The sequence below is a fragment of the Anneissia japonica genome, unplaced genomic scaffold (genome assembly GCF_011630105.1).
Source record: "Anneissia japonica isolate Jap-2015-1 unplaced genomic scaffold, ASM1163010v1 scaffold287834_len5846547_cov211, whole genome shotgun sequence".
Lineage (NCBI taxonomy): Eukaryota > Metazoa > Echinodermata > Crinoidea > Comatulida > Comatulidae > Anneissia > Anneissia japonica.
In genome coordinates this window covers 3,376,526-3,388,804 of record NW_022704992.1, presented here as the reverse complement: position 1 = coordinate 3,388,804, position 12,279 = coordinate 3,376,526, and the positions used below count along the sequence as shown (strand labels likewise).

Genomic DNA, 12,279 nt, shown 5'->3' with positions numbered 1-12,279 from the left:
AACTACCAAATAATAAACCTATATGAATGGACACACAGTAGATATAACCATGAGGCTATTCCATGATATAACCTAAAGGAACCTGGAGATCTAATATTGTTCACACATATCATCAATTGCCACAATGCATCCTGGGAGAAGTAGACTTTAAATTCACGAGAGTAGACCTTTTATACCTTTAAAGCATATGCCTTTGTGAGGCAAAAATGGTGGAAATAACATTATGTGTTTTAAATCAACATTTTCAATATGGAAAGATAAATACATATTGAAAGGAATATTTATATGGGAATTATACTTCTGGAAAAATTTGAAAAATGCACTGTGATAAACAATGACATGTAATTCTCTATGTGGGTACAAATATGACCTAAAATCAATTCATTTATCAATTAAATATCACAGCAGTGTAGTAGAACACACACACAACAAAAAGACGTGAGGGGCGCAAGAAGCAAAAAATATTCTAAAGGTAATGTTTAAAATGGGTGAACATGCCAATATGCATTACTGTTTTTCTTACCCTTTGTTCCTATAGAAATACACAACCATTGCAAGGAAAAGACAAATACAAAAACAAATAGCATTAAACACAGTATACTTTGTGCAGCAAAGGGGAATTAAGGTATTATAACAACAGGAAATCCACATAGCAACAGTTGCCATATTTTCTAAATGTACCATATCTTATTGGGCCATATTTTTTTATCACTTACTGATATTAAAAAGTATTCTTATCTGTGGCCGAGCTTTATAAACAAAAATCACTGCAAACTATAACAAATGTTAATTGCTTAAGAAAATTTGGAAACCTCCCAACCCCAAATGTACACTCTAGAGGTAAATAACTGTATCCATCTCGTAAAAACAGAAAATGCTGGTTTTATACCGGTCATTCAGCACATAATACTGGCGTCAATCATTACAACAGACAATAACAATAATTGATCAGCAAATAAAAAATTCTTTATATTCACACTTTTAAACAAATTAATTATTATCAAAATGCACACAAAATTAATTCAATGGTTATAAAATAAAAATTCAAGCCACTTAGAAGATCTAAGTATTGCTTTGAAAGGTTGTTATTGCCACGGCAACACAAGACAGATGTGCACTGGATTCACTTACTGCACTCATTGCCCTGCCACTGTCCTGTGTCGAAGTTCATGCAATTATTTCAAATAATAATAAGTAAGACACATGCAATGCAGGATAAAGAAACACAAAGAATGCGAATATAATATTTGGTTATGAAGAAGAAACATGAGAATGTATTAATCACCATCATCCTCATTACCATTATTATTGGCACTAACATTCATCACCATCATTACTATCACCACCAAAATTAGCATAACAATAATTAACCACCCCTTTTACCATCATTAATATTACAATCACCACTACCCTCATCAACATTACCACTATTTATTACCACCATCACCACCACTACTGGCATCACCATCATCAACATTACTCATTATCTCTACCACTACTATACTATCGCCATCACCTTCATCATTGCCATCACCACTGCTACTACTATCATCTATTGCGATCATCCTTTCTATCACCATCACTACATTACCATCACACTATCACCATCACCACCTTCATTAGCATCCCTATCATTAATGTGCTAAAAAACCTTATTAAAAATACATATGCATCAAAGTATTTTAAAGATATTGGTCAAAAAAGTAGTCTTCAGATTTGTACAATGACTTACCTCTTTTGGTACAAAAGGTTTAAAGAAACAATCCATGAGTCTAGTCAAGCTCAACGTCAGGTTGCTGTCAATGTTGCCAACGATCTCTTTACAATTTGTACGAATAAAACCAATAGAATCCTGAAAACATGGTTGACCAAAAGGTTAAATACTTTATTACTAATGTTGATATCTATATTTATACAAAGGTAAAAAGTTTTCAAAAGGTATATAGAATAACGTGTTACTATGCGCTCAAAGGATAAACTCATCCCCGCAACTTGCTACTCTCAAAGGGTCCCATCATGTCAGGTGCAGCCTATAGGCGCTTTCATCAAGTCAGTGGTCAGACCCAAACACAAGGATGTTTTAGGTTCCTTAAAGTGCATATAATAGAGTGTACACAGGGTACACTACAGTTTATTGTCCTAATTTGATAAATGTTCCACCACCAGAACCATTGAACAAGCCTGCAGTGCCAATGGGTTTCAATGTTTATAAATACAAAAATTTATGTCCACAAATGGATGACCAATCATGTGTTTGTAAGAAGTGGTGCAACTTTGACTAACCTCAAGAAACTTGGTAAACAGATCTGCTAATGTGTCCTTGTATGGGTAGATAGCATCGGGCAGCTTCTTCAGCCAGCATTCAGTGAAGGGGCTGAGGCCTAGGATGCTAGGCTCAATGTAAACCATACCACATCGACTGACAGTAGCAGGCGATGCAACAGCTAAATCAGCTACTTCAAACACCATCCTTTGAAACTATGATGAGGAAAAAGAATTAGCGCAAGAAAATTACTCAACAAATTGACAAACTAACATAAACAAATCTACTTTGCTTTCAACAACTCATTTACAACAAAAGCAATTACCATTAATACCCCAAATGCACTACAGATCAGTTAATAATATTAATAAGAGTGAAGATATTTTATAATAAAATGTACTTTAGGTTATAGACAGAAAAACTGACTAACTGTACCTCTGTTAACTTTATAATTTCACCACTACTCAAGCACAGTTTCTTGTTATCATCCAGAACTGTGTTCATGTTCTCAATCCAAACAGCATCCACAGGGCCATCAAATATGTACCAACGGGCATCTTCATCCTGCTTGGCTGAGCCCATGCGAATCAATGACGACAGAATACCATCAGTCCTGAAAATCAGAAATAAATATAGAAATTTCAACCTGGTTATTACTTCCTGAATGCGAGTTTTCCTGATAGATAAAAATATTGAGTGATTGAAATTTTTAATGACCCAAAAATTAATAACCACATTGCATCATTCATCTCCCCTAGCAACAGTAACTAACATACCATTCATGAGTCAGCAAATCAAATTCACCGTACAGCTGCCCCATGGTGATACTCTTGGGGTTCAATATAAAGGTATGAACGGTCTCATAAACACCGCCCCCTACAGCTGGCTCTCCTTTGAGGGACGTGAGAGACCGTTTCAACACCTCGTAGCACTTGGTTTTGCCCGACCCGGCCGGACCGACCAACATGAGACCATGTCTAACGACCGTTGTTTCATATAGCTGGATACATTTTGTGATGAATCCATCAACGTCTTTCAAGTCCATCTTGAAACATGTGCTCCTCAGCGCGGCATCCAGCGCACCATAATCTATTGGTTCCTCTCTTAAATTAAGAAAAGTTAAAATTTATAAAACAAATAAATATTAATGAATTTTCACAACTGAAGTAAGTCAAGTAAAACAAACTGGATACTATATCATGAATATTCTCAGCCAACCAGTTAAAGTTTAATAGCTAATCGGAAAACCGTATACAGTAATGCCTTATAGCAGCTTAGTTCAGTCGGCTAATCTGGTGGTAGCCACTGTGTGTGCGCTGAACCGTGGAGATCTCTAGGTCCCCGGTTCAATTCCCATTGTTGCCTCTGCTTTTGTTTCAGCTGGAGGGCTAAAATACATGTTACAATAGCGCACCGTCTATCGGATGAGACATTTAAGCCATTGGTCTGTGTGCATTTATGGCCCATGTGCATGTTAAAGAACGCAGTACAATCTTCAGAAAAGAGTAGGGGATTGTCTCCCGGTGTACCTCCCAATCACCACCAGAAGGACCCCACTGGAAATAAGTCTTCTTCTAGACTTTTGTGGGTTATCCTTGGTGTTTACACCGAATAAATCCAAACCAATCGAATCCAAGTCTTTTGTGTTGATTCTAACCACTTCCGTATTTCTTTATAAAAAAAAAAATTCTTACTTGATTTTTGGGAAAAGATCAGAAACAATGCCGTTGAACAGCTTTAAATCATCTTGCAAGAACTTGGGAACATTAACATCACGGATAGCTCTCAACACTATCAATTCCTAAAGAAAACATGAAATCAATTTTAATTGTTAATTGTGTACATTTTGAAATTACACAAACCAATTCTAATCTTTGTGCAAACCTGTATATCTGTACACAAGAATTTCAATAGGCTTAAACATTTTGTAGGTAGAGATTATTTTTATAAATCTTATAAAATACCTCATTCATTTCTGGATTTTCTCTCTTCAGATTTCCAGCTGCAGAAATAACAGTCTTCACAGCTCTCATACCAAAATCATAATGATCCTAAAACAAAGTTTTTTATATTGATTTTAGTTCCATGTTTAATCAAATCATAGATTCAAAATATACAACAAAGGTAATCATTTTCAAGCTTTTAATAATTTTATTCAATTTATTTACTTGTGAACTGAGCTGTTCTGATGACAATTTGAAAGTAGTTGTGATTTTCTTAGCCAGAACTTTAGCGTCACTGAATCCATACGAGTATAGCGAAATCTCGGCAATCATGGCGTAATCAGGGACCATCATAGCAACTGGACGGAACAAGGCCTAGAGAAAACACGCACAAATATAAGTTACTGTACATTTATTACTGATCTGACGGAGGAGGCCCCAGCAATGCAGTTACAGTTACCCACTTTCAAATAATTATTTTTTTCAATAAATAAATAGGTAGAAATAAATATTATTTAAATTTAATCATTGCACAATTGGGGTTCAATTGTACCAGGCAAGGTAAAAGAAAGGCTCGGCATGTAAGATAGATAACAAATTTTGATAGTTTTACCTTTAGGTTATCTGGGAGTTCTGTACGACCAGCATAGCCAGGGTTCATGGTAATGAAGACGGCACAAGAGCTCTTGAGGGCGATCTCCACACCCTCAAACATGAAACGATCCACCTATCAATAAAAAAAAAAATATCAAGAGATGAAATATAATAAATGTAATATATAACAAAATAAAGTTTATAAACTTTTCTTTCCCAACATTAACATACCTTTTGTTGTTGAGCCTTTTGGATGGTAGTAATCTGCTGGGCTACTACAGACAACACTTCAATGTCGATACGGTTGAACTCATCAAAGCAGGCCCAGGCACCGGAGCTGGCAAGGCCTTTCAAGAACTTACCCATGGCCATGAAATCGAGCTGATCAGAGCAGTTGAATACCACTGTTTGGATGGCTAGAGCCTTGCCAAGATCCTATAACAAACATAGTAATTGGTCAAATCAATGAATAATGTGATTGGTCAAATAGTGATTTGTAACATCAATGACGATTTTAATAGGTCATGTTAATAAAAAATATAATTGGTAGATTGGAACTAGACGATGATGATTTACCATTTGAACTTTTTCAATTAGAATACACAATTATGAAATAAATTTGATTAAACTTTGACCTATTATACCTTAGTGGTTTCAGTCTTTCCTGTTCCAGCAGGGCCTGCTGGGGCGCCACCAAACTTGAGATGAAGGGCACCGGTAAGCGTTAGGTAACAACGATCAGTTAACGGGGTAATGACCAGTCGGCCTGAGTTTCCCAGGTATTCATAGCCATACTCAAACTCCGCATTAACAGCACGTACATACAAGTTGTTTTCAATCCAATAATATCTAGTATAAAAAAAAAATGGAGCATTTATTTTGTGTACTAGCATAGCACTGTTTCATTAGCAACTCAAAATGGAGAGGAGGGCAATCGATGCAGCACTTACGATCTGGGCTCTAAACCTTCAGTTACTGGGACTTGAGCATCACGCTGTGCACTTTGCTTGTATTTTTGGGTAAGGCATTTAGTAATAATAATAATAATAATTTCAAGCACTTAGTAATTTCATTCTGTTTATTTACTTGTGAACTGAGCTGTTCTGATAACAGTTTGAAGGTTTGGATTGAATTAAACGCCTATGGAACAGAAACTCAAGCTCCCTGGGAGAGTATTCCATAACTGTGCAGCAGCTAAATCAGTGCATTTTGGCATTTATCCCTACCACGTACCCATTTATAACACTCCTGGGTGGAGAGAAGCAATGCAGATAAAGTGTCTTGCCCAAGGACACAAGTGCACAGCAAGGGATTGAAAATTCGTCCTCATGGTTGGGAAACCAAACTGTTCCCTCTGCACCAAACCACTTCCACTTGTGTTTCTCCACCCATGAGTATAAATGGGCATCTGCTAGGAAGGATCTAATATTACAGAATTGGTTGGGTATATAATGTATAGCAATACTACTGTAGGTATACAGGGAGCGGAGCAGATAAAACTGCATTCCATATAAGTATTTAAAAAAAAAAAAAAACAGTAATTATTTCAATTGACTTAAAATTACCTGAGCTGGCTGATCCACTCAAAGTCATTCAAATTGCTGACTCCTTCCAGGCACATGGTGCCAACCACATCCCTAGCATGGACTTCTATCACAATCAATGCTGACATCATCATACGTTCTAGTTTGGAGAGTTTACCACGGACAAGGTTGACTAAATCATTGATCTAAGGAATTTAAAAACAAATATTTATTTTAACATCATCAATAGTTGAACCAATGTCTGCTGAGTTTCCCTTTACAGAACTTGCATAAAAAATAATGGAATTGTCCAGATCCACTATAATAGATATTCCCAACTCATTTCAACTACTATTTGTTTTAACCTTCTCCATCAGACAATTCCATTATTGTTTAGGTAACTTCAGCAAAGGAGAAGTTAGCATAGCTGTATTGGTATTCACAAAACTAGGCTAAACAAATCATACTGAAATTGGTTACTAGTTTCAGACAATTTTTAAAATTAACATGGAGGGCACCATTCATTGGAAAAGTTGGTATCTATCTTACCTGCTGCTTGAGCACCTCATGTAGTTCTGGAAGTGAATTTGCCTTGATAGCATCTTCCACCATCTTGGTCCAGTACACTTGACAAGTAGCGATGACAATTTGACCTGGCCAATCCAACACCCATTTTGTCCTTTCCTCCTGTAAATTTACCAAAATAACATATCAACCACACTGGAAAAACCCTATTCCATACCTGCTGCTGAATGAGTTTGTTTGAAAGGATCAATGGATATTAAATATGAGGAGTAAATTGTTCTTACTTCTGCATATTTTTTGATAGATTCACCAAGTACTTGCTTCAGACTGTCTCTCATCACCCGTTCCACCTCCAGCAACCAGTCCTCTACGTTTCCATTGGGATAGAGAGGTTCACAGAATGGTACCATTTCACCCTCACCTGAGAACATCTGGCTTATCTTTAGATCATCTTCAAATCGTAACTGTAAAAATTACAAAAGAATATTTAAACTTCAATGTTATTTTGTATTCAGAATTTTTTTAAAAATTAAAAAAATAAACATTATTAAAAATTAATATATAGAAAGTAACAAATATCTTATATCTGTCAAACATTCTTGGTGAGTGTAGTCCATCCAGCAAAAGGTAGTCATAGAGGACCTCATTCTGCATGGCACACTCAAGTAAACTGTAAGAATCTGCATCCCACAAGTTGTGTGCTCGGGACTATTAGAGCTATGCTATGTTATTTCATATAAAAACACATTTAATATAGGAAAAGACATTAATTGTTTGATCATACATGTCTGAAACAATTACAGACAAGAATTGGAGTAACCTGTTTTTAAGATCAAAATCACATGCATAGTATATATGATCCATCAAAGCATGAAACTTTAAAAGAAAAGGAAGTTGGTCAACAGAACATTTTACAGAGACAGATGAGGCATGTTGTGGCAAAATGGCTAAGTTGTAGCAAAAATTGAAATTCAAGTTATTGGTATTTTCAGATACCTGAGTATATGATCTTTAAAATGAGGGGTCATTCATTCAAATTGGACATTTCAAGCCTAAGTTATTGAAAAGTGAATGTACAGTACTCTTAGAGTCAAGATAAACATGATTTTGAGTACAGTGGAAACCCTCATTTACGAACCCCGATTTTACGAATTCCCGATTTTACGAACGTAAGATAAAGGAGATGACGTCATAAAAATTTAAGTGAAAGATAAAAAAAAAAAAAGTCTGCTCGAATTGTAACTGTTATACAGCACAACACACCATACTATACAGTACTATGTAATTCTCAAGTGAAGGAGGCCCTCTAACGGGCCTCTTCAAAGTCAGTGTTTTTTATGGCTTCACACATGTGCATGCGACAAATTTTACTTCTCCATTTTCAGCTTTAAAAGTCAACATAGTGCTTGATTGTTTTATTGAATGATCAATATATATAATAAACAAGTATCTATGGAAGTTGTGTTGGAGTAAAATCCACAATCTAGGTATTTAAGAAGGTAAAATTGTCGGGCCTAGAGTGGGATCAGAATGCTTAGAAGCTGCCTACTGTGGGGCCTAGGCCCCCTTAGACTTAGCTGCGTTGGCCTGTAGGCCTAGTTTATGCCCATGTAAGTAGTACCAGTGCAAATATATAGGAATTTGGGTAAACCCCGATTTCACGAATACCCGCATTTACGAACAGCTCTGCCCGTGCCGTACGTAAATGAGGGGTTCTACTGTAATTGCCTTTCAAAGTTATTTGTGCATACATTGTTTAATAGAAAGAACTATGAAAAATAACGTTAATAAACAATTTGTTAACCACTTCCAGAACTAATACTTTAAAACATGATTAATAAGACATTAAACTGTTGATCCATAGTGAAAAACAAATTTGGATTTTTAGGCAATTTTTTGAGCTCCCATATTTTATAGCTCATTTACTCAATACTGTGGACTGTGCGACAACTTAACCATTTTGCCACAACATGCCTCAGATGTTGAGCACCTTAACTATAGCATCACTCTTGGCATACCTGACAATGCACTTACCCTAGCAATATTCTCAAAACATTTCCTCAAATGTGGCTGGACTGCTGTAGGATCTTTTGTCTGTGAGAGGATCTCCAACAGTTCATCATCGGACAAGAAGTAGAATCGTGGGAAGGCAGCCCGCTTTGTCTCCAGGTACTCGCTCAGTCCCTTCTGAACCTGATCTAGAAGCTTGTTGCATTCTTTGAGGTTCTCCAGAAGCCTTGCATCTGCACACAGAGAAATGACCTTCAGGGGAAAAAAATACTTTCTAACATGTACCCAGTATATTCTTCCAAGAAATTATTTCCAATAAATGTACACAGGTTGAATAGTAACCATTTGTTATTATTACTTTTCCATTTGATTTCTCTTTTTCTGCTCCCAATGTCTTAAACTCTCTCCCTGCTCAACTATGATATTATGATTGATTACTACTCCTTACCTGTGGGTTCTCTTTTGCATTTTTCATTATCCTTCTCCACATTCTGTCCATAGTCTGATATCGTTTTCCTTCAACAGGCAACTGACGATTGATGTCATCAGAACTGAAGATGGGCTCCAAGTAAAGCCATGACCTTTGACACAGTAGCCACTCATCCAGAACATCCTATTAATAAAAATAATTCTTACGTTAATGCGAAGAGATATGCAACATTAAGTGTACAAACTTTAGCAGGATTAACATTTTGGAATAGAATAACAATGTTTACAGATGACGAAAACACCAGTGGAACAACTATCATGACAATAACAGCGATAATAATAAAACTAATATTCTAGTTATATAATTCTCAATTTTGTAATTATGAAATAATGTTTCATTAAAAAAAAAAGAAGAAAGAAATTGAACTACATATGTGGGGACTTACTTGAGTCATCCTCAATTTGGACTCCCAAGTGTTGATTCTATCCTCAAATGGTTTTTTGTACGGTGAGAATGACATACTCTGGGTCATAACAATGTGATCGTCCAACAGCTGGGTACATTCATCCGAGCCTTTCATGATGTATGTACCGGTGTCCTTGTAATCCATGATCTCAAATACTACAGGCTTCCACTCACCTTCCATTTTATCCAAGGCCTGGGGAGATCAGATGGTATTTGAAAGGGTAACAAAACAATCTTTATGTCACTAGATAACTTCTTTTATATACTGTACTGAAAAAATATACACAAAAAATCTGGTGATTTTAGTTTTTTTTTTCCATTAAAGCCCCATTCCCGGCAAAATTTCACTAAAAATGACTTTTTTTTAAGAAAATATGCATTTGCATTACTCCAATTATTATAAATCATGGAAAAATATTGGCATGAATTTTAGTTTTAAATTCAGAGGTTGTAGATCGCATCCACTGGAATACTCTCGCTTTTATGTATACTTTATACAGTCAATAAAGAGCGCCCTCTCTAATGAGATTACTTTTTGTACTTCGCATCTCGCACAATGCGGTTGTTTGGTTAGGCTGAGATATGTTTGTTTAAGTGTCAAAATCTCAGTCAGAATCAGTTTTTTAACAAAGTTGAAATAATTCCTATGAAATATTATATTTCACAAGTGTCAATACTAGCAACGGAAAATATTATCTTTTATTACATCATGCAGTAATTTGTGGGTAAATAAGATATTAATATTCCCATTTCATATTTATATAATTATATGATTTGCTATTTATACAAATAATTTATGATTAATATATGAATAAATGTATTTGAGTCATGGCCGGCGGAACCGGGGGGGGGGGGGGCCGGTTGGGCCCCGTTCCCCCTACTTTTTGGCAGAAAATATATGATGCCTATGGAGATTTTTTATGATCGGAAGGAAATGCAAGCAAAGAAAGGGGGAAGAAGAAGGAGAAGGAGAGGAAAGAGAGTATTTATCCAGTCTCCGACCAAGTTACATTTTCGCGCAATTCTCATTGGCGGATCTGGGGGGAAGGTCAGGGGTACAGACCACCTTCCTTCTAGACCTATCTTTTCAGGACCCGTGAGCTGAATTTTTTTTTTTTTTTTTACGATAAAAAAATTAGAAGTCAGTAAAGCTAATTTCCCGCCACCTAGGAATCAAAATTTTCTCGGGGAGGACCCCCACCCCCTTTTATTTTTATGGTTCATTGAATCATGGAAAAAAGAATATGCAACATATGTGTACCAGAACACATATAATAGGCCTATTTACTGTAATAAGAATGAGAAAAATTTACCTGACCGTTTCCAAAAAGGGGGTGGGGAGGGGGACCTTGAATTTTGAAGAACTTAAAAGTCATTAAAAAAGACACTTCAGAAGTCGGGAATGCTCATTTCCTGCCATTTAGAAATCAACATTTTCCCAGGGAGAACCCGAACTCCCTTTCTCTTTGGGTTCATTGATTCATAGAATCGAGTTCATTGATTCATAGAATCATTTTCAAGAGGGAAAAAACCTTGAATTTTAAGGAACTTAAAAGTCATTAAAAGAGCTTTCCCGACTTCTGAGTTGTCTTTTAATGACTTTCAAGTTCTTCAGAATTCAAGGTTGTACCCCTCTTGAAAACGATATCATGAATGAATGAACCCCAAAGAGAAAGGAAGGTTTGGGTTCCCGCCGCGAAAATTTCTAATGACTTCAATTTTAAGTTCTTCAAAATTCAAGGTTTTCCCTCTCGGAAACGGTCAGGTAAATTTTTCTCATTCTTATTACAGTAAAAAGCCTCCCTGATTCATATTCCCATTTACCTTGCTAGTGGGAACTCACTTTGAAAAACGTTCCGCCGGCCCTGTGAGTATGAAGAATGGAAGTCTGATAAAGAATCTGAAAGGATATATCTTTTATAATATCTAGTTAATGATATTAATCTGAGTTATCTTTTATACGATCATGCAGTAAATTTGTGGGTAAATATGCCATTAATACTCCCATAACATAATTATATTATATAAAAATTATATGAATCGCTATTACTACTACTAAATTATAATCTATGAATAAATGAATTTCGATGTTAAAACTTTATCTATGAATATATTAGATTGCATGATTTGATTATAATTTTCCCAACACCTGATTCAAATGTATCTGCTGTATTAAATAATTATGACTATGATTGCATTTTACTTAAGGCAAATTTGAATGATATAGCAGAGTATAAGCGAGATTAAACAACAAAACATACAAACATGGCAACATAAACCTCAACAATACAAAGCAAGACAATATGACAGAAACATGGTAGCATGAGAGATACTATACTGCATTCCAATAAAACATTTTAATGACTAGGACTTGGCATGATGTAAATAGCAGTTCAAGGGTCTACCAACATGACTTGAATGCAAATTAGTAGAGCATTGATATGATTTTTACAACTGTCAAGCTGTGGTCTCAATTCTTTGTTTATTGGAACACAGTAGAAGGAGTATACAAGATGGATTTTAGCA

At 35.8% G+C, this 12,279-nt stretch overlaps 1 protein-coding gene across 4 annotated transcripts in view; it reads right to left on the bottom strand.

The window, feature by feature from the left end:
* The window catches only part of LOC117105072 (dynein heavy chain 1, axonemal-like), a 40,106-nt gene extending 30,163 nt beyond the window's left edge, over window positions 1-9,943 (bottom strand). Inside the window, exons 1-18 of one of the 4 annotated variants that reach the window (XM_033246089.1) lie at window positions 9,734-9,943; window positions 9,307-9,471; window positions 8,883-9,110; window positions 7,133-7,312; window positions 6,873-7,010; window positions 6,366-6,529; window positions 5,445-5,649; window positions 5,032-5,235; window positions 4,820-4,933; window positions 4,432-4,581; window positions 4,228-4,314; window positions 3,958-4,064; window positions 3,040-3,366; window positions 2,699-2,876; window positions 2,284-2,478; window positions 1,733-1,852; window positions 1,132-1,155; window positions 524-532 (exon numbers count right to left, since the gene is read on the bottom strand). In XM_033246089.1, the coding sequence (XP_033101980.1) occupies window positions 524-532; window positions 1,132-1,155; window positions 1,733-1,852; window positions 2,284-2,478; window positions 2,699-2,876; window positions 3,040-3,366; window positions 3,958-4,064; window positions 4,228-4,314; window positions 4,432-4,581; window positions 4,820-4,933; window positions 5,032-5,235; window positions 5,445-5,649; window positions 6,366-6,529; window positions 6,873-7,010; window positions 7,133-7,312; window positions 8,883-9,110; window positions 9,307-9,471; window positions 9,734-9,934 (2,796 nt within the window). In that variant the 5' untranslated portion in view covers window positions 9,935-9,943. Of the gene's footprint in view, window positions 1-523; window positions 533-1,131; window positions 1,156-1,732; window positions 1,853-2,283; window positions 2,479-2,698; window positions 2,877-3,039; window positions 3,367-3,957; window positions 4,065-4,227; window positions 4,315-4,431; window positions 4,582-4,819; window positions 4,934-5,031; window positions 5,236-5,444; window positions 5,650-5,886; window positions 5,903-6,365; window positions 6,530-6,872; window positions 7,011-7,132; window positions 7,313-8,882; window positions 9,111-9,306; window positions 9,472-9,733 lie in introns of those variants that run through there. The other 3 variants (XM_033246090.1, XM_033246091.1, XM_033246092.1) reach the window with 3 other exon arrangements.
* Window positions 9,944-12,279: the final 2,336 nt, after the last annotated feature.